Genomic DNA, 21,849 nt, shown 5'->3' with positions numbered 1-21,849 from the left:
AGCATGGAGAAACCCTAAAAATGTCACAAAAGTCTCAGAAGAGTGCTCAAATGACATGGCAACAGCATGGGGAAGACCCCTTGAAGCATTTATCACTCAAAAGTCACAGCTGTGAACAATTTTGTCCGCGTTTCACGCCATTTTTACGGACTCACCAGAAAACCTTCCAAAATTACCCCAAAATGATTTTTCATGGCAGAAATGTTAAGGGCACATACCCAATAGTGAGATAGAGCTGGTGTATGTTACTTTTTGAGATTAATACATGAAAGATTTTACGTGAAAACATTGTGTGGCACTCCGATGTCCCTGAGAAGAGACGTACATGAAGGCCTCTTGAGTCTAATGTGCCCATTTTGAGGAAGTGAGTCTTTGTAGTATTTTCCTTTGCCAGGGCAGTCCAAAATTGTGAGGTTCACCAATGCCCCTGCATACAGACGTGCATGATGGCCTGTAAACTTGAAGTGCCCATTGTAAGGAAGTGGGTGTATTATAGTATAGCCCTTTGGCAGGGCAGCCAAAAATTGAGAGGCTCCACATTGTCCCTGGATAGAGACGTGCATGAGGGCCTGTAAACTTGAAGTGCCCATTGTAAGGAAGTGGGTGTATTATAGTATAGCCCTTTGGCAGGGCAGCCAAAAATTGAGAGGCTCCACGTTGTCCCTGGGTAGAGACGTGCATGAGGGCCTCAAAACATTAAGTGTCCATTGTCAGGAAGTGGGTGTATTATAGTATAGCCCTTAGGCAGGGCAGCCAAAAATTGAGAGGCTCCACATTGTCCCTGGATAGAGACGTGCATGAGGGCCTGTAAACTTGAAGTGTCCATTGTCAGGAAGTGGGTGTATTATAGTATAGCCCTTAGGCAGGGCAGCCAAAAATTGAGAGGCTCCACATTGTCCCTGGATAGAGACGTGCATGAGGGCCTGTAAACTTGAAGTGCCCATTGTCAGGAAGTGGGTGTATTATAGTATAGCCCTTTGGCAGGGCAGCCAAAAATTGAGAGGCTCCACGTTGTCCCTGGGTAGAGACGTGCATGAGGGCCTCAAAACATTAAGTGTCCATTGTCAGGAAGTGGGTGTATTATAGTATAGCCCTTAGGCAGGGCAGCCAAAAATTGAGAGGCTCCACATTGTCCCTGGATAGAGACGTGCATGAGGGCCTGTAAACTTGAAGTGCCCATTGTAAGGAAGTGGGTGTATTATAGTATAGCCCTTTGGCAGGGCAGCCAAAAATTGAGAGGCTCCACGTTGTCCCTGGGTAGAGACGTGCATGAGGGCCTCAAAACATTAAGTGTCCATTGTCAGGAAGTGGGTGTATTATAGTATAGCCCTTAGGCAGGGCAGCCAAAAATTGAGAGGCTCCACATTGTCCCTGGATAGAGACGTGCATGAGGGCCTGTAAACTTGAAGTGCCCATTGTAAGGAAGTGGGTGTATTATAGTATAGCCCTTTGGCAGGGCAGCCAAAAATTGAGAGGCTCCACGTTGTCCCTGGGTAGAGACGTGCATGAGGGCCTCAAAACATTAAGTGTCCATTGTCAGGAAGTGGGTGTATTATAGTATAGCCCTTAGGCAGGGCAGCCAAAAATTGAGAGGCTCCACATTGTCCCTGGATAGAGACGTGCATGAGGGCCTGTAAACTTGAAGTGCCCATTGTAAGGAAGTGGGTGTATTATAGTATAGCCCTTTGGCAGGGCAGCCAAAAATTGAGAGGCTCCACGTTGTCCCTGGGTAGAGACGTGCATGAGGGCCTCAAAACATTAAGTGTCCATTGTCAGGAAGTGGGTGTATTATAGTATAGCCCTTAGGCAGGGCAGCCAAAAATTGGGAGGCTCCACGTTGTCCCTGGGTAGAGACGTGCATGAGGGCCTCAAAACATTAAGTGTCCATTGTCAGGAAGTGGGTGTATTATAGTATAGCCCTTAGGCAGGGCAGCCAAAAATTGGGAGGCTCCACGTTGTCCCTGGGTAGAGACGTGCATGAGGGCCTCAAAACATTGTTCCCATTGCAAAGGAGCGGGTCTCCTGTCGTTGTAATGTCCATTCTGCAAAGAATGGGCGAAAAAATTTACCACTGGGGGTATACCTGAAACAAAGGCCTAAGTATTGCAATTTGTAACGGTCATCATGGTGGCGCATGAGGAGAAGGAGGAGCAGTCCAGCGATTATCCAAAGTCCAGAAGTGTGTACCCATGGGTAAGTGGAGGTACATGGCAAACTTTAAATTCCGCTCTCATTTGCTGGTGGTGTGGTGAAGTCTGGCCCAATCCAACCCTTGTTCATCTTGATCAGAGTCAGCCTGTCAGCATTTTCAGTTGACAGGCGGGTGCGTTTATCTGTAATGATTCCACCTGCGGCACTAAAAACACGCTCTGACAAAACGCTAGCGGCAGGGCAGGCCAGGACTTCCAAGGCGTAGAGAGCCAATTCATGCCACGTGTCCAGCTTGGATACCCAATAATTGTAAGGCACAGAGGAATGTCGGAGTACAGTTGTTCGATCTGCAAGGTACTCCTTCAGCATCTGGGCAAACTTAGGATTTCTTGTGGCACTACCCCGCACCTCAGGGGCTGTGGTACGTGAGGGGCTGAGAAAACTGTCCCACATCTTAAAGACTGTTCCCCTACCTCTGGCGGATTGGACTTGTGCCTCTCTCGGCTGTACGCCTCGGTTGTCCACTGATTCCTGACCTATGCCGCTAGCGTTTTGTGAGGGGAATGCTTTGCCTACTTCCGTGACTATGGCCTTCCGGAACTGCTGCATTTTGGTTGACCTCTCCTCCACGGGAATAAGAGACAAAAAGTTCTCCTTGTAGCGTGGGTCTAACAGTGTTACCAACCAGTAATGATTGTCGGCCAAGATGTTCTTAACGCGAGGGTCACGAGACAGGCAGCTTACCATAAAGTCAGCCATGTGCGCCAGACTCTTAACAGCCAGGACTTCAGTAGCCTGACCAACAAGATGACTGAACATGCTGTCCTCCTCCTCCTCCTCCTCCTCCTCATCTACCCTGTCCTCTGGCCAGCCACGCTGAACCGAGGATATGACTGGTGTGCATGTCATATCCTCAATTTGGCCGGAGAGTTGCTCCATGTCTTCATCCTCCTCCTCGTCATAGTCCTCCACTGCACGTTGTGATGAGACGAGGCTGGGCTGTGTGTTATCACCCACACCCACTACTGTTTCTTGCTGCAACTCATCGCGCTCCGCCTGCAATGCATCATGTTTGTTTTTCAGCAGAGACCGTTTTAGAAGGCAGAGTAGCGGTATGGTGACGCTAATAATGGCGTCATCACCACTCACCATCTTGGTGGAGTCCTCAAAGTTTTGGAGGATGGTACATAGGTCTGACATCCATCTCCACTCCTCAGGTGTTATGTGTGGAGTTTGACCCATTTCCCGACGGCTTAGGTGATGCAGGTACTCAACAACTGCCCTCTTCTGCTCACATATCCTGACCAACATGTGCAGAGTTGAATTCCAACGCGTGGGGACATCACACACCAGTCTGTGAGCCGGAAGATGCAAACGGCGCTGAAAGCCGGCGAGGCCGGCTGAAGCAGTAGGTGACTTTCGAAAATGTGCAGACAGGCGGCGAACTTTTACCAGCAGATCAGACAGCTCTGGGTATGACTTTATAAACCGCTGAACCACGAGGTTGAGCACATGGGCCACGCATGGAACATGTGTCAGCTGGCCTCGCCTCAAAGCCGCCACCAGGTTCCGGCCATTGTCACACACGACCTTTCCTGGCTTTAGGTTCAGAGGTGTGAGCCAGTGATCTGCCTGCTGTTTCAGAGCTGTCCACACCTCTTCTGCATTGTGGGGTTTGTCACCGATGCAGATTAGCTTCAGCACAGCCTGTTGCCGCTTCGCCGAGGCAGTGCTGCAGTGCTTCCAGCTTGGGACTGGTGTGGAGGGTACAGTGGATGAGGATGCGCAGGAGGAGGAGGAGGCTGAAGAGCATGACATTCCTGAGCTGTAGAGTGTGGGTGAAACTCTGACTGAGGTAGGGCCTGCAAACCTTGGTGTGGGAAGGACGTGTTCCGTCCCTCGCTCAGACTGGGTCCCAGCTTCCACAATATTAACCCAGTGTGCCGTCAACGAGATGTAGCGGCCTTGCCCACAAGCACTTGTCCACGTGTCTGTGGTTAGGTGGACCTTGGGTGAAACAGCGTTGTTCAGGGCACGTGTGATGTTTTGTGACACGTGGTTATGCAACGCGGGGACGGCACACCGGGAGAAATAGTGGCGGCTGGGGACCGAGTAACGTGGGACAGCTGCCGCCATCAGGTCGCGGAATGCTTCTGTCTCCACCAGCCTAAAAGGCAACATTTCCAGCGCAAGCAGTCGCGAAATGTTAGCATTTAGAACTGTGGCATGTGGGGTGTTGGCAGTGTATTTGCGCCTGCGTTCAAAGGTTTGCTGAATGGATAACTGAACGCTGCACTGGGACAAGGACGTGCTTGATGATGGTGTTCTTTCTGCGTAGGCAACTGCAGGTGCAGGAGTGGAGGAGGCTTGTTCGCAGGCAGCATGGACAGGGGATTGGCTCGCATGCACAACCAGCGAAGACGTAGCAGTGACATCAGCAAGCACTGCTCCTCGACTCTGTTGTACTTCCCACAAAGTCGGGTGCTTGGCTGACATGTGCCTGATCATGCCTGTGGTGGTCAGGCTGCTAGTTTTGGTACCCCTGCTGATGCTGGCACGGCAGGTGTTGCAAATGGCCTTTTTAGAATCATCTGGAGCCAACTTAAAAAACTGCCAGACTCGGGAAGACCTAACATTTGTACAGGCACCTTGTGTCGTCGTGTTGTTCCGGGGAACGGTTGCCTGACTTCTGCCTGGGGCCACCACCCTGCTTCTTACTGCCTGTTGTGATGCTACGCCTCCCTCCCCCTGTGCACTGCTGTCCTCGCTCTGCATATCCTCCTGCCAGGTTGGGTCAGTTACTGGATCATCCACCACGTCGTCTTCCTCTTCCGCACCCTGCTCCTCCTCCTGACTTCCTGACAATTGTGTCTCATCATCGTCCACCACTTGTTGAGACACGTTGCCAACTTCGTGAGAACGTGGCTGCTCAAATATTTGGCCATCTGTACAGACGATCTCCTCATGACCCACTTCAATATGAGCTGGCGAGAGGCCAGAATGTGTGAATGGAAACGTGAACAGCTCTTCCGAGTGTCCAAGTGTGGGATCATTAATGTCCGAGGAGGACGTGTACTCAGCCTGGTGGTAGGAAGGAGGATCAGGTTCAGAAATGTGCGGTGCAGTATCACGGCTACTGACACTTGACCGTGTGGAACACAGAGTGTTTGTGGTGGTGCCAATCTGACTGGAAGCATTATCTGCTATCCAACTAACAACCTGTTGACACTGGTCTTGGTTCAAGAGCGGTGTACTGCTGCGGTCCCCAAGAATTTGGGACAGGACGTGCGAGCGACTAGATGTGGCCCTTTGTTGTGGCGAAATTAGAGCTTGCCCACGACCTCGGCCTCTGCCTGCACCACCATCACGTCCACTTCCTTGTTCCTTGCCAATGCCCTTGCGCATTTTGCAATGCTGTGCTGACGTGTATTCACTACTTGTGCGTTATATCAAAGTTTGTGGAAATTGCACACAAGTGCACCTGTACGCTGCCACCGACAGGCACACACGTGCGGTTTTAAAAACCAAGCACGGACGCACTAAGAACCTAACAGGTTTTTTTGGGGAGCGACAATTACAGACAAGTCAGACACTATCTGGACTGTTTTAGACTGTGTACACCAGCCCCAGATATGATGAAGGCTGGTATACGGTCACCACTAGGAATGGCTATATATACCCTGCCTGCCTGCCTGCCTGCCTGTATACTGGTACAATAGTCCTGACAAGGACTCTTCTGGTCACTAGCCTGTATTCAGACCTGGCTATACCCTGCCTGTATATAGCAACAATAGTCCTGAGAAGGACTCTGCTACTGTACTCCGACCTGGCTATACCCTGCCTGCCTGTATACAACTAGAATAGTCCTGAGAAGGACTTTTGGTCACACTGTTTTCAGCCCTGCAACTGAAAAAGCTATAAAGGGCCGCAAAGCTTTCCCTGAATCAGCGACACTCTCCCTGCACTGACTGTCTGGATAGCTGTGAGCAGAGCACAGCGCGCCGGCCGGTATAAAGGCTCGGTCACGCTGTGCAGGCCGGCCAATCACTGCAATTCCACAACTAACAGGGCTGTGGCATTGCAGTGGTCTGCCAGCCAATCCCTGCATGAGGGCTGGCTCTCAAAAGAGCGCCAACATGCAGGGATGAAGACCACGAGTACAGCACGAGTATCGCGAGATTACTCGGTCCCCGCCGAGCAGCCCGAGTACAGCGATACTCGTGCGAGTACCGAGTAGTTACAAGCATGCTCGCTCATCACTACTAACGATATATCGTCAGGGTTACAGTGTTTGTGACGCACGTCCGGCGTCGTTCGTGACATCGCAGCGTGTGACACGTACGAGTGACCTGCAACTATCGCAAAAGAGGTAAAAATCGTTGGTTTTGGAGAGGTCATTTATTTACCAAAAATCATTGTATGTGCAGTAACGAGGTAGTTCCTCATTCCTGCGGCAGCAACACATCGCTATGTGTGACACCGCAGGAACGAGGAACATCTCCTTACCTGCGGCTGCCGGCAATGAGGAAGGAAGGAGGTGGGCGGGATGTTACGTCCTGCTCATCTCCGCTCCTTCGCTTCTATTGGGCGGCTGCTTAGTGAGGCCGCTATGACGCCGAACGAAGAACCTCCCCCTTAGAAAGGAGGCGGTTCGCCAGTCACAGCGACATTGCTAGGCATGTAAGTATGTGTGACTGCTCCTAGCGATTTTGTACGCCACAGGCAGCGATGTGCCCGTGACGCACAACCGACAGGTGCGGGTATGCTCGCTAGCGAGATCGCAGCATGTGAAGTACCCTTTACACCTAAAAAAAGCAATTACTAAACTCATAATTTCTGCAATTTTAGCTTGCACCAAAAATGCAACCAGCAATCGCCCCCTCCATTTTCATGGAAGTGTGTGTGTGATTTGCTCCTCCTGCACCTATGATGACTGCACTCAGTGGGGGCTTAGCTGTATCCTGCTAGAGTACTAGTTTTTGGCCTGGGCGATGAACAACTACTGCCCTATCTTTACTGTAAGTAATGCTTAATTTTTGGAGGATATTTATTCCTCTTTTTGTTGCCATTTTTATATTTAGTGTAGGGACCTTCAAGCATGAGGTTCCCATGACAAGGGTTGTAGGCTTGCGTATTCTGGCCAGAATAACAACTAAAACCTCATTTTTTTTTGTACAGGATACAGCCAGGCCCCTTTCTGTTAGGCCTTGCATATTAGAGTTCCTGTCCCTGTATGGTGCACAGATGGAGTACGGCTTGGCAGCCCGCCTGATCTAATAGTATGGGCGTCCCTTAATAGACTGCGGGATTGTGACTGTGCATCTGCATGTGTGAACAGCGCTCTATGCAAGCCATTAGTGTGCAGTTTATCATCCAGCAATTGCCCCTCTATTTTCTTAGAAGTGTGTGTGTGTGAATTGCTCCTCCTGCACCCGTGATACTTCCACTTAGTGGGGGCTTATCTGTATCCTGCTAGAGTACTAGTTTTTGGCCCGGGCGATGTACAACTACTGCAATATCATTGCTGTAAGTTAAACCAAAAATGCAACGAACCAAAACTCTGGTGCATCATAAGTCTGACGTAACAGACATCAGCAACTTAAGGCCGCTTTACACGCTACAATTTATCTGACGATCTGATGAGCGACGTGACACACCCAGATCGTAGTTATGATTTGCCGAGATCGCATATAGGTCGTTTATTAGCGGTCACACGTAACGATCTCAAAAACAACGCAACATCGTTTAGCAACATATTGTTGACCAAGGTGGTCGTTTTGATGTTGTACGTCGTTGGCAGGGTGTCAAACATACCAATATGTCTGCTGCGATCCAAACGCCGAACAATAATTTGAAAATGAACGACGTGCATGATTTTCACCCTATTTGCGATCGTTCGGAATCGCACGTAGGTGTCACACGCAACGACGTCGCTAACGATGCCGGATGTGCGTCACGGAAACCGTGACCCCGCCGACATATCGTCAGATAAATCGTAGCGTGTAATGCCGCCTTTATGTCATTACATGAAATTTTCAGGTATCAGTATCCCATTAGCTTCCATATATATGCCCTGAAAAATGTTCCAACCATATGCTTCATATTTGCTTTTACTATTCTTTTTCCCTATAATTTTGTTATAGTTTATTCCAAATTGCAAGATGCACATTCTCAAGGACCATCTTCCATCTTAAGCAGCTGGTGTGGTGTGAGTTTTTGGACAACGTGCTTAGATGAAGTTCTTATGAGCAGTACTTGAATTATCCTGTCATCCATGAATTAAAACAATACCTCAAACCCTACCTTGAGAGTGTCGAATGTATTTTTACCAAGCCAAATTACTAAAACCCTTTTAATCATTTTGTAGGAGATACCAATAATGGCGACAACAAGCAGATTTTAATTCAACATTTTCAATGTAACTCAAAGGTTTCCGCTGTGTCTAGTTTATTTACCTCCCGAGATTTCCATGCTAAAAATCTGCCTTACCTGGCTATTTCACATTTACTGACATCCAAGCCTCTTTTGGGCATGAAACCGATTCCTCTCTGGGGTTCCTTGCTGCTGAAGGTACTCAAGTAATGGACAAAGGGTGCCTCTCCTGTAATTTCAAAGTAACGAATACTACTGTCACCCTGAAAGAAAAAGCAATACAGTTTATTTTTGCATCACATCAGTAGGAAACATTGTGCTGAATAATACTGAGCAGCTTTAGGTATTATATGTCCATTAACACCAAAACTACACTGCTCAACATTGAAAGTGCAACACCAAAAAATAAGTGGTGGAATTATGGAAATCACAGGATGGACAGACTGAAGAAATGAAAAAAAAATTCAAAATATCTTGATTTATTCAGTATTGAATGTGACTGCCGCCTGCTGAAATTTACAGACTTATAAACCTTGTCTGCTATCAATTAAGTTATTTAAAGGAAGACAAGTCTGGAGAAGCTGCAGGACATGGTAGCATGTCTGGGCCAGGCAGACTGCTCACAGTAGCACAAACATGCAACCTGTCTTCATACTGTTGAAAAATGGCTCCTGGGTCATTTTGAAGAAATGTCTGTACCATTAGTTCCATGACCAGATCAATGTGATGCTGAGCTGTTAGTGTATCTGGCATGGAGGCTAGAGAGGTCTGGTTACTCTACAATATGCCACACCACACTATATTCCCAGAGGTAGATGTGATGTGTTCTCCTGAAGACCCCTTCTTGGCATTACTCATGTGGTCTCCAGACCAATCTCTGACTATAATTGCATCCAAAGCAAAATCAGGACTCATCGCACCTTTATTCCAGCCTCCATTGCCATCTTGCGCTGCAACATGATAGCCTTTGAGAGCAATGGTATGAGGTCAATGGAACACCTGTATGTCATGCGGTGTTCAGCTTTGCACTCATTGGATGTCATGGAGGCGTCGGACTCTATTCATACCACAGAGTCTGACAAACAACCTTAGGTCTCTTAGCTGCTTAGCCTGACTCTGACGTCGGCTGTTTTAGTTTCACTGGAGTTAACGCCTGTTGGCTTTGTGATCTGCTGTTAGGAGCTCAGGCTGCTTTGACCACTCACAGCTGCCTTCACTCTTTATAAAGTACTGGATCCGGTTGCTCCTTGCTGAATATAGCTCAGCACTGTTTCAGTGATATCGGTCCCTATTGTAGTGATCTAGAGCCTGATGATCTTTTGTGTGCTTTCCTGTGTGGTATGGAAAGATCCATGTTGATAGTTTATTTCCTCCCTGTGTTTTATTTCTTCCCAGGCACGTATTGTCTCTCCCTTCTGTCTGATTGCAGTGTGCATGTGTTTTGGTTTTTCCCGTCTGTTATTTGTAGGGTTTACTTCTCCAGTCCGGCTATCTCCTCGGGTGGGGCAGAGGGGGTATTAGATCAGGGTTCGCATAGGAGTTAGGATCATTTTGGCAGTCTAGACCTGGATATCAACAAGCCTACCTCATGGGATAAGAAACAGCCCAGAGTTCCTAGTCTGTGGGCCAGTTTAGGGATCCCTGCTTCAGTTACCCTGACACCTCCGTGACACTGTAACTGGAAGCATGGCTTGTAGCCCAATGATATAAAAATTAATTCTTGATGCCTTAAGCATAGTATGTGATGTTCAATTTTACTTGAGGGACAGAATGGATCAATCATGGGACCATTGTATGTCTATTTCTCCAAAGGGGTTCAGGAGCCATTTTTTCAACACAACAATGCCAAACCACATAATGCTTACACTACTGTGAGTAGTGTGAATGGCCTAAATGTACGAATATGGATTACAATGTCTCCAGACTTATCTGCTATTGAGCTCATCTGGGACATCATTAATCCCCAATTGCATAGAGAGCTGCCAGCAGCAGAATTTGATGATTTACTGCTGGGGCATTCAGCCTGGTAGACAACCTATAATAAACTGATTGATAGCAGCCAAGGAGTGTAAGTACCCATGTGCATGGTGCTCATACTCAATACTGGATAAATTGAGATGTTTTGAAAATTTGTTTCATTTTTTTTCATATCATTAACATGTCTATCCATCCTGTGAATTCCATAGTTCCACGACATTCCATGCTTGGTGCTAGAATTCCAGTGTTGAAAAGTGGATATAGATCTACAACAATGAGCTCTTATTTTTAAATTATAGGAAGTGTTTGAGTCAACAGTCTGATGCCCAGAGTGTTATTTCAATTATAGATAGCTTTTCTTTAGAAAAACAAAAACCATCACTTCTCATAATAGTTGACAACCCTGTAACTCAATGTCCAATCCCTATCTTTGCAACGTGTTAGTCAAGCATTAAAGTATATAGACTGCAGTTCTGTATTAACTCTTCTGACAAATTTAAGTAAAATCATTTGCAGGACTCTTATGCAGTGTCTATGTTGGTTCTCTGTGTCAATCAGACCAGGGCAGTGCCAACTTTCTCAGCTGTTACTTGAATGTGGGTATCCTGCGAGCCTCTTGTGATTATCAAGTTCCAGCGACATCATGACATTGTGCGAAGCCTAATCAGACGTCATCAATCAGACGCATCTTTTTGCTTAATTCTAGTCTGACAGTTTACTTGATGCTACTTCGGGTTTCTAGCCCCTCTCACATCTCTTGAATACCTTTCTAACCGGATTTAATACCAAATCAAAGTTTAGGTTGAATAATAATGATTTTCAGCCAAAAATATATGTATGCAAGTAATATTCAAGTAAGAAAAGTCCCTACAAAAATATGCAATTGCTACTCTGCATTGGTTTTTTTTGCCTGCACCTTTCCATTACAGAGATATGGTCCCCTCTTCCCTATATATAAATTTATATTTGGCCAACTGTATGTGGTCTTCAAGAAGACGTCCACATAGAAAAGTTGAGGACCATGCCTGCTTTGAGAAAAAGACTGGATTTCTACAAAGTTTACATACAGTACATTGTATAAAGCATACATTCTTACCTTGCCACAGAGGTAGACTACACTGGAGTCAGGGTCATAAAAAGGGAGCAATACTCCATTACTGGTGTCCATTTCTTGTAATGCAATAGGTTCATCGAAGTTGCTCTAGACAGAAAATAGGTTATGTTAATGCAAATGTAGTGGAGGCATTAAAATATTGTTTTATTTTGTCATTTTTCTAATGTAAGATAACTATAACAAATACTTTTGGGGAAAAAATAATATGCAAAAATGTAATCAGTGCATGACAGATATTAATAGATTTTAGCTGTCATAGCATTTTATTGGGCTTACAGAGTTACATCAATTATATATTTAGAGATGACCACAGTAAATAGATGCTGTCTGACACCTACTAAAAGTATCCATGGCATTATAGAGGAGTTGTCACCCAGCAGCTTTATATGTCATTCAGAATGGATTGTGTTAGTTATCTGCCACCTGTGACGCGTGATGCAACATGAGGATTGCCATGTCGCACTGTAAAGTCACATCCAATCAATAACAACGGGGTTCTGTCTCCCCCCCAAAACCGAGCACACCACTGGTGCAACAGTAGTAGAAAAGAAAAAATAACAAACCCTGTAGTATTTTTGGTCACAAGTTGCAAATCACACACAACTCTGCTCTTATAAACTTGAATGTACTCTGTGTGCAACCTCAAATTGTATATCAGATAAAGTGGTATTAGAAAGGTTCAGATGTCGCACTGCCGTAGCACAGAACAATCCAGGATTCTTTTATTGTGATTTTATTTTTCTATGCATTTCGGAGAGTTGTTCTCCTTCTTCAGAAAAAAAAAAATCACATGTGAAAGACTCTGCGAAATGCGTAGTAAAATAAAATGACCATAATAGAATCCAGGATTGCTGTTTGCCACGACAGCACGGGATCTGATCCTTTCTATTACCGCCTTATCTGCCTCCACGTGGGACTGCAGTGGGTCCTCTGTTATGGCAACTTTAACAAAAGTGTTGATACTTGTAGTATACATCATCAATACTTTGTCACTGTAGTGTATATACATGTGTAGTGTATGTAAATGTGGAGAAAAATACAATTTTTATTCTTTATAATATTGTAACATTCATTACTTAACCCTAGAACGTGCAACCATAGAAAACAAGTAACCTAGCAGGCCTGTGAGGCCCCAGTTATGCGTTCTAGGGTTAAAGAGGATCTGTCTGCAGGTTTTTGCCACCTAATCTGAGAAAAGCACAATACATATTCATGATCTCTGCATAACTCCACTCCTACCACTGATTGGCAGCTGTATGTGTACACTGTATATAGACAGAAAGCTGCCAATCAGTGGTGTGGGTGGGTTATATAGCGCTAAGCATTCGAAGAACTGATGGATCTGCAGCAGAGAAAATAGTGATTTTATCAAAACTGCAGCAAGCAGCCCAGTTACTAGAATATCACTGAAATCAGGGTCTGCCCCTACCTTATGCAGATCTGAGATGGCGTAATAATGAGACCTGGTGACAGATTCCCTTTAATTTGATTATTGTATTCATAAATGTAACATTAAAGGCTATTAGTGTATAGTTAGTTTCATAATACTGTATATTAAAATATATTAAAAATATATTATACACACCCATATACGTATATAAATATTCACACAGTTTAAATATATGTTTCTACTGTTATGGGTTAACTTTGACATACCTATCATGCATTGCTGCATGAACTAAGATCCACGGACACCATGCTGACACACCGCATTCTAAAGCCGGAATCTGCACTGCTATTATCCACTGTTAGCATAAGATCATTTTACAATATAGAAGGTGTTTCTCCCTTGATGCAAATACCATATCTTATTATCTTTGATGGGTGTTATTAGCTCCAACCCGTAACAGCTTTGATGATCTTCCAAGTATTTACTTCTGCATTTGCTTATCTTTGTAAAAGATCATGGGTTATAGAGAGACTTTCACTAAGTTTTTGCTGTCATAACCCCCCTTCATAGGTTCATTTAAAAAAATTGCTCTTGTGGCACATTCCGTTTTGACCATCTGTGTGTACGTGTGTGTCATCTGTGCTATGTGTGCTGTCAGTGTGACATCCATGTAACACGTACTAGAAAAACGAATGACACAGAAATGACTGTTTTTTTATGTGTTAAAGATGTGCAAAGATAGATAAATGTATAGATAGATATTTAGAGATAAATTGAATAACCAATTAAATGAATACCATATTAACTTAAAAAAAACAATGTGGGGTCCCCCCATATTTGATAATTAGCAAAGGTAAAGCAGACAGCTGTGAGCTGATATTATATGGCTGGGAAGGTCCATGGTTATTAGGCTCTTCCCAGCCTAAAAATAGCAGCCTGCAGCCATCCCAAAAGTGTTTCATCACATGAGATGCACCAATTCTGGTGCTTCACCTTGGCTCTTTTTGATTGCCCTGGTGAGGAGGCAATTGGAATAATGGTTATGGGATTGTTGATAGATGTGTAATGGCAGTAGCTAAAGGTATCCATGGTTATGACCACGAGTAACTAACTGTCACTATATGAGTAGTTGTAACCATGGATATTAAAGCTGCAATGCCCTGCACATGGGGTAAGCAACATAGCTTATCAGGAGAACTATATTACAATTATAATTGAAGGTATTTGCTAATATTATTATTATTATTATTATTACACCTATCATATATTGAGATATGATCTTGGAGATGGGAATACCCCTTTAATTGTTTTAACCAGTATTAACCCTTTAAAAAAAATAATTCCATTTTATCCTTTAAATCTCCCACGAAACTTCAATACCCTGAAAAAAGTGTGATATTCTACTATTTTGTGCATATAGTCACACCATCAGCACCAGAAAGAAGATGTTATATGATCAACTTCATTCTCCATGGTATCAAAAGAACCACAAATTTATAGTTCTTTGGGGGACAAAATTGCTCCTTCCTGAACAAATTTAAAGAGTTGTCTCACTACTTTGTTTATTGATGGCCTATTCTTAGGATAACATAACATATAGGTCCCCATATCCCAGGCCACATAGGCCCCAACTTACGCTTTTCAGAACAATTCCGAATGACTATGAGTAAGGACTTGTTCCAAAACGCATAAGGCAGGGCTAATGTGGCCTGGGACATGGGAACCTTATGTTTTTAATGGAGATTTAAAAGTGAATTTCGAATAAAGAAACAATTGGAAGAAAAGGTGCTGGACACTCCTTTGTTTCTCTCTCTACAAGGTGGACACCAGGCACTTCTGTGCACCTGTGGATCTGCAGACTACCTTGCTGAGCTAATTCCCCTCCCTTCCCTATGGCCATATTTTTTATTGATTGCCTATCCTAAGAATAGGCCATCAATATCTGATTGGTGGGGCTGCGACATCTGACACCCCCGCCGATGAGCTGTTACTGGCGTCAGCTACAAGGTATCAGATACTGTCATAACACTGTGCCTCCGTCAAAATTATAGTGGCTGTGTCCGAAAACTGTAGATAAACCCCCTATTCATTTGAATACGGGGTGTATCTGCAATACCTGACTGCGACCACTATAGAAATGATGGAACTGCTTTGTCATGACAACTTCCAAGAACTTCTGGACGGTTCCGGTAATAGCTGATCGGCAGGGGTGCCAGGTGTTGTACCTCCACCAATTAAATATTGGTGGCCTATTCTAAGTATAGGCCATCAATAAAAAATATGGAAATAGGGAAAGGGAGGGGAATTAGCTCAGCGAGGTAGTCTCCTTGATTCCACCATGTAGAGAAGAAAACAAAGGACTGTCCATCACCTTGTCTTCCTTACAATTGTTTCTTTGTTCGAAAATCACATATAACTATCTATTAAAAACATATAGGTGCCCAGGTCTCAGGCTACATTGGCCCCGGCCTACATGTTTTGGAACAAGTTACATATAGTCCTTCGGAATTGTTCCGAAACGTGTAATATGTTTTTTTTTTTTTTAAACTTTGAATTTTTATTGAGATTTTCAATTTACGTTTTTCATACATAAAATAAAACATAAAATTCACAATTCTTATCGAACCTAGACAAACAATGACAGGACAGGTGAGGAGGGTTAGGAGGGGAGAGGAGAAATAGGAGGGAAGAGGGAAGGGTTTCAAGAGTCCATGCTCCTTCCATAGGACCCATAGGCCTCAGTCTCACAGATCCTACTGTCCCGCAAAGTAGTCCCATGGTGCCCACACGGCCTGGAAGCGGTCAACTGTGTCATGCAATAGTGCCGTGAGATGTTCCATGCGTCTAACGTCCAGTAATCTATACTTGAGGCTCTGGAGTGAGGGTGTCCCTGGCTGCCTCCAATTCTTTGCAATTAAGCATCTGGCCGCCGTAAGGATGTGGGACAAAAGCTTAGAGGCCGTTTTTCCCAATCCCCCATTCCCAAGACCCAGAACATAGATCAGGGGATCAAGATCAACCTCTATATATAGTACTTTATGGATCAACCCTCTAACCCGCTCCCAGAAGGGGACTATCCCTGGACAGGACCAGAATATGTGCAGAATGGTGCCCCTGCCTCCCCCGCATCTCCAGCAACAAGCCGGTATGGAGGGGTCTATGCCATGAAGGAAATCTGGAGTGTGGTACCAAAATAGCAAAATTTTATAGATATTTTCCTTATATAGTGTGCATATTGACGTCTTGGCGGCGTTTCCCCAGATTGCTGCCCATTCCTGAGGAAGTATCCGCCTTCCCAATAGAGACTCCCATTTCCGCATGTATGGAAAAGACCCCTCGGGCCCCTCCCGTGAATCAGAAAGCAAAATGTAAATTTCCGAAATCAGCCCCTTAGTATCAGTGCCCCTTCTGCAAATTTTCTCAAAATCTGTGGGAATCGAGGCCCCTGCCCTGCCAAACAAGGAGCCAGCCAAGTCTCTGATCTGCAGATATTGGAAAAACTCTCGATTAGAGAGAGAGAATTTATCTCTAAGGTACTCAAAGGAATGGATCTGCATTGTACTTCCATCTATAATGTCTGCAAATCTGAATAGACCTGCCTTGAGCCAGGGGTGCACCATGTCCGACTCCAGACTGCTTGGGAGCAAGGGTTGGTATATGAAGGACACCAGAGGGGAGCAGGGGGATGCCAAAGGAAATCTTCTAATGCAAAATGCCCAGAGGTCCCTAGTGAACTGCATCGGTCCAAGAAGAGGGGGGGGCGAATCACACTGGGCCGGGGGCCACAGGAGCGTGTTTGGATGTATAGGCGCCAGCCAAAGTTTTTCAATCTCAGTCCACCTGTTGTATGCCCAAAGGGACACCCAACAGGGGATCCTCCTAAGATGGGCCGCCCAATAGTATTTTAGGATGTCCGGGACAGAAAGCCCCCCCCTGTTTCTCCGAGCCATCAACACCTCCCTGGCCACCCTATGACGTTTGTTACACCAAATAAATCTAAGGATAGCCGCCTGAAGGGACTTCAGCTCCTTTATTGGTACCTTAACTGGGAGGGTTTCAAAGAAATATAATAATTTTGGGAGCAAGCTCATTTTAACCGCCGCAATGCGCCCCATCCACGAAAGAGGGAGGGGCAACCACTTGCTCAAAAGAGTTCTCAGCTCTCGGAAAAGGGGGGGGAAGTTAAGGTTATAGAGGGAATCATAAGTAGATGTGAGGTTAACCCCCAGGTACTTGACCGCATCTGTCTTCCAACGAAACTTAAAATTCAAACGCAGGTAATCCAGGGCCACCGGGTCGAGATTCAAGGGCATTGCCTCCGTTTTGCTAGAGTTGATCTTATACCCCGAAAGGCTCCCGTACCTACCCAAGGTGCACATTAAAATTGGAAGGGACACATGGATGTTAGTAAGTGTAATGAGCACATCGTCGGCAAAAAGTGAGATTTTAAACGGTTTTTTCCTGACCAGGACCCCCGAGATGTCTGGGTTGCTCCTGACCGAGGCCGCGAGGGGCTCTATGCATAGTGCAAAAAGGAGGGGGGACAGGGGGCACCCCTGCCTGGTGCCATTGGAGATGAGAAAAGGCTTAGAGATGTGGAGGGGGAGTTTGATAGAGGCCGTAGGAGCGCTATACAGGGACTTCAAGGCCCGCATAAAGCCACCCGAGATCCCAAAGACCTCCATTGTCTTGAAGAGAAAAGGCCACGCAAGGCGGTCAAAAGCCTTCTCTGCATCTAGACTCAACACCAACGCCTGTTGCTTCGTCCGATTTGCCACATCCACCAGGTCTATGACCTTCCTGGTGTTGTCCCCCCCCTGACGGCAAGGGACAAAACCCACCTGGTCTTTATACAGGAGTTGGGGCAACCATCGATTAAGCCTGGCCGCCAAGAGCTTGGTGAACATCTTCAAATCGGAGTTCAAAAGGGCTATTGGTCTATAATTAGCACAGTCCAATGGGTCCCTGGGTGGCTTGGGCAGGAGGATTAAATGGGAGTGTAGCATGGATGGAGGGATAGGGTCACCCTGAAGGAAAGAGTTAAACAAGGCGGCCATGTGTGGGAGGAGCTCCGCCGCAAACACCTTGTAATAAAAATAAGTAAAGCCGTCCGGGCCCGGTGACTTCCCGCCAGGCAGGGCTTCCAGAACTTGCTCCAGTTCCTCTGTAGTAATCTCTTCATTCAAAGCCGCGGCTGCTCCGCAAGGCAGTGAAGGGAGCTCAAGGGCCGAAAAATAGTCCCCAAGTGCCCCAGCCCCGCGCGAAGCCATGCCCGGGGGAACCGGAAGGTTATAAAGCTTGTTGTAGTAATTGAAAAAAATGTCAGCTATTGAAGCGGGGTGATAGTGGATAGTGCCCTTTTCGTCGCGCAGAGCCTGAGGGCATGAGGATGTAGCGCGCTCCTTAAGCTGCCTGGCGAGTAAGGTATGAGCCTTATTACTCCTTTCATAGTATCTTTGTTTGGAAAAGGCTAGCAATTTTTCTGTTCTGCCAATTGCCAAGTCTCTCAACTTTTCCCTAAGGCTGATGACTCTCCTAAGAATAGTCAGTGATGGGGCAGCCGCCAGTCTCCCCTCCTGTAGCTTAAGATGGGCCGTTATAGAGTCCCGCTGGCTTGTGGCATTCTTTTTAGCCCTGGCGCCCTCTCTAATGCATAGTCCCCTCATCACTGCCTTGTGAGCTTCCCAGAGTGTTGCCGGCGACGTGACCGTGCCCGTGTTCAACTGAAAGAATTCGACCAGTTGCTTATTTAAAAAGGCCCTAGTGTCGGGATTTTTGATCAGAGATTCATTAAGGCGCCAATGCTGAGGCCTAGGTCGAGGACCATCTTTCTTGAAGTCCATTATGAGTGGGGAATGGTCTGACCACGTAATGGATCCCATTTCCACCCTCTCAAGACGCCCCAGCAGCTGTGAGTCAATGAAAAAATAGTCTATTCTGGTGTGCGTCTGATGCGGATGCGAGTAGAAGGAAAAGGCCTTCTCTCCCGGGTGGTCCACCCTCCAAGCGTCGTATAAAGCCCCTGATCTAATGAGCCTACGAAAGTCCCGGGACAAATTTTTCAAAGCACCCGATGGAGGGTGTCCACCCACAGAGAGTCTGTCGGCCACCTCCGAAAAAGGGATGTTAAAGTCTCCCCCCAACACCGTAGAGGCCGGTGCCAGTCCGCCTATCAGATCGAGTATTTTCTTAAGAAAGCGTATCTGCCCTTCATTAGGTGCATAAATGTTGGCCATTATGTGCGGGGATCCCCCCAGTTGGCCCTCCAGAATCACATATCTACCCTCTGGATCGCAGTGAGAACCCGTAATTTGTAGAGGACAACTGGAGGATATTAAAATAGCAACTCCCCCCCTCTTGGAGCCCGAGTAAGCCGAGTAATGGATGGGAAAGCGGTGGGACGCAAATTTGAAAGTGTTTGATTCCACAAAATGTGTTTCTTGGATAAAGGCTATGTCTGCACCTGATGTTTTCAGTTCCTGTAGCAGCAATTTCCTCTTACGGGGTGAATTCAGACCTTTTACGTTAAGAGAGATAATGCGGGTCATATCTAAAACTTAGAAGTAAGAAAAAGCTAATGGCACACCTATACCGTCGGGGGCATGACTTCCCCTGTGAAGCCGGCCAGAGGAGATGGTCCATACGACAAAGGGCCGCAGCTCCCAGGGACTCTAGAAGGGGTGGTACCTGAAAGGACACATAAGGAAAAAACATCGGGGAGGGGGGAAGACAAGGACAAACATAGAAATGAACATGAATTAAGAACATTAACCAAAATGCATAAACCTTAGGCATAGATTCCCGGGGGGTCAACCCGGAAGGGAGAGACCTAGAGGGAGGTTCCCCAACCCGTCTGAGCTAAGAGAGCCACCCACCTCACTCCCCAGTAGCCCTCCCACGGGGGTCAGTCCAGTGGGCACGGGCCCGTGCCAAAAGGAAACAAGGGAAAAAAAAAACAAAACAAAAAACCTCAACCACTAACTCCAAGTAAGGGGACCGGGCTCCCGCCAACCCCCCTACCACCCACGGCATCATTGTGGCTACAGCCCCCCCCCCTTATGCAGCTCAACAGACCCAGAGGGCCGCAGATGACACAATGGACAGTCAGAGGCTTGCTGTAGAGAGAGTCACAGTATCACAAAGCATGCTCAGCCACTGGAACTCAGAGGGTATAAGAAATAGGCACCAACCAGGTTAAGAAGTGTCCTCAACGGTGAGCCGGGGAGGGGGGCGACCCGCGGCCCCTACCTCCTCTCCCCCCCAAAGCCCCACGCCCTCCACCCCTCACCTTGGACCACACGGGAGGGGGCGGCCCTTCCAACCTTTGCAAGTCCCAATCTGGGATACAGACCGCTGGAATGTCCAGTGCTTCACAGAACAGAGTGGTATCTGCTGGAGTGCGAAGGGTCGCCGATTTACCCCCTCTGCGCGCTGTTAGTGCAAACGGGTAACCCCAGCGGTATGGAACCTGGTGCTCCTTCAGGCTCGTGAGGAGGGGTTTGAGGTGCCGCCTTTTCTGGAGTGTGATGCGAGAAAGATCCGGGAAAAGCTGGATTTCCTTGCCATTGAACACAGGTGCCGTGCGCCTCATTCTAGCCTTAGCCATGATCAGTTCTTTGGTGGAGAAGTCGTGAATGCAACAAATGATGTCCCGGGGTTGGGTGGATAAATTCTTCGGCTGTAAAGCCCTGTGTGCCCTGTCCAGCTTGATGATGTTAGAAGGGGGAGCGTCCAACACTTCATTAAAGATGGATTGTAGTATGGAGTTTGTGTCCTCGGGCCCATCTGACTCTGGGACCCCCCTCACACGGACATTGCAACGGCGTCCTCTGTTGTCGAGATCCTCTATGTGAGACTGCATATCCTCCATTATTTTTTGTTGCGATGTTGCCAGTTTGTGTAATTCTGATACATGGGATCTGGTGATGTCATGCTCTTCCTCCAGGGATTCAATTCTGCCAGACAATTGCTGCAAATCTCTCCTCACTTCAGCTATTTCTGACCTGCAAGTTGCTTTAACCTCACGTATGAGGCATTGAAAGTCCTCTTTAGAAGGAAGTTTACTTATGAAATCATGCATGTCCTTATAGAAGGTGTCTGGCCCTTTAAGGTGAGCACCTGCAGTAATAGACACTGGAGTTTTAGTCTGGTGCTGGGGAAGCTGGGGAGGTTGATCTCCACACCGAGGCCCAGAGGGGGGAAGCAGGCTGCTCTGTTCCCTGATATTACCAGCTGTGGCTGCAGTCCCTTCTCCCGGCAGTGGGGAGGGCTGCCCCCCGACCTCCACCTTATCTCCCACAGCCACTATGTGCTCCTGGGCCTGCTGCTGCTGTGCCTGAGGATCCGATGCAGTGCAGGGCTGCTGAGCCAAGGCATTCCCTGTTGGAACTGCTGCAGAGATTCCTCCACTTTCCCCTGTGTCCCCGCTCACCCACTCCTCCTTCTCTTGCTGCTTAGCAGGCCGGGCCAGTGCCTCCATTTCCCCTCCATGCTCCTGGAAAGATGGCGTCCGGGCCTCCCCTGGACCCTGTTCCAGGCCCAAGAAAGTATCCAGCGCCGTGGTGTGCAGCGGGGGGGCCACCGATGCCTGCTGCGATGGTTTAATCCTCCGTGGTCCCATCCTGAGAGCCGGTGAGTAGGTTTGTGCTTATGATAAGTGCTGATTTAGCTGAGGGTCAACAGGAGCTCCTCTTCCCCACGTCCACTCAGCTCAGCATCCTGGACACGCCCCCCTAATATGTTTTTTAATGGACATTTATATGTGAATTTCGAATAAAGAAACAATTTTAAGGAAAAAAAGGTGCTGGAGATTCCTTCCTCAGTAAAAAAAGTAATGGCTAACGCC

At 46.8% G+C, this 21,849-nt stretch overlaps 1 protein-coding gene across 3 annotated transcripts in view; it reads right to left on the bottom strand.

Moving 5' to 3' along the window:
- The window catches only part of CORO6 (coronin 6), a 219,436-nt gene that overhangs the window by 12,848 nt on the left and 184,739 nt on the right, over positions 1 to 21,849 (bottom strand). For all 3 annotated transcript variants that reach the window (XR_012750427.1, XM_075335242.1, XM_075335241.1), the window contains exons 7-8: positions 11,597 to 11,701; positions 8,641 to 8,786 (exon numbers count right to left, since the gene is read on the bottom strand). Coding sequence is in view for 2 of the 3 variants with exons in the window: in XM_075335242.1 (XP_075191357.1) it covers positions 8,641 to 8,786; positions 11,597 to 11,701 (251 nt within the window). In the remaining variant the exon portion in view is untranslated. The remainder of the gene's footprint in view (positions 1 to 8,640; positions 8,787 to 11,596; positions 11,702 to 21,849) is intronic.

This window comes from Anomaloglossus baeobatrachus, chromosome 2 (genome assembly GCF_048569485.1).
Source record: "Anomaloglossus baeobatrachus isolate aAnoBae1 chromosome 2, aAnoBae1.hap1, whole genome shotgun sequence".
Lineage (NCBI taxonomy): Eukaryota > Metazoa > Chordata > Amphibia > Anura > Aromobatidae > Anomaloglossus > Anomaloglossus baeobatrachus.
The sequence above is the reverse complement of the archived record's forward strand: the minus strand, read 5'-3'. Positions and strand labels throughout refer to the sequence as shown.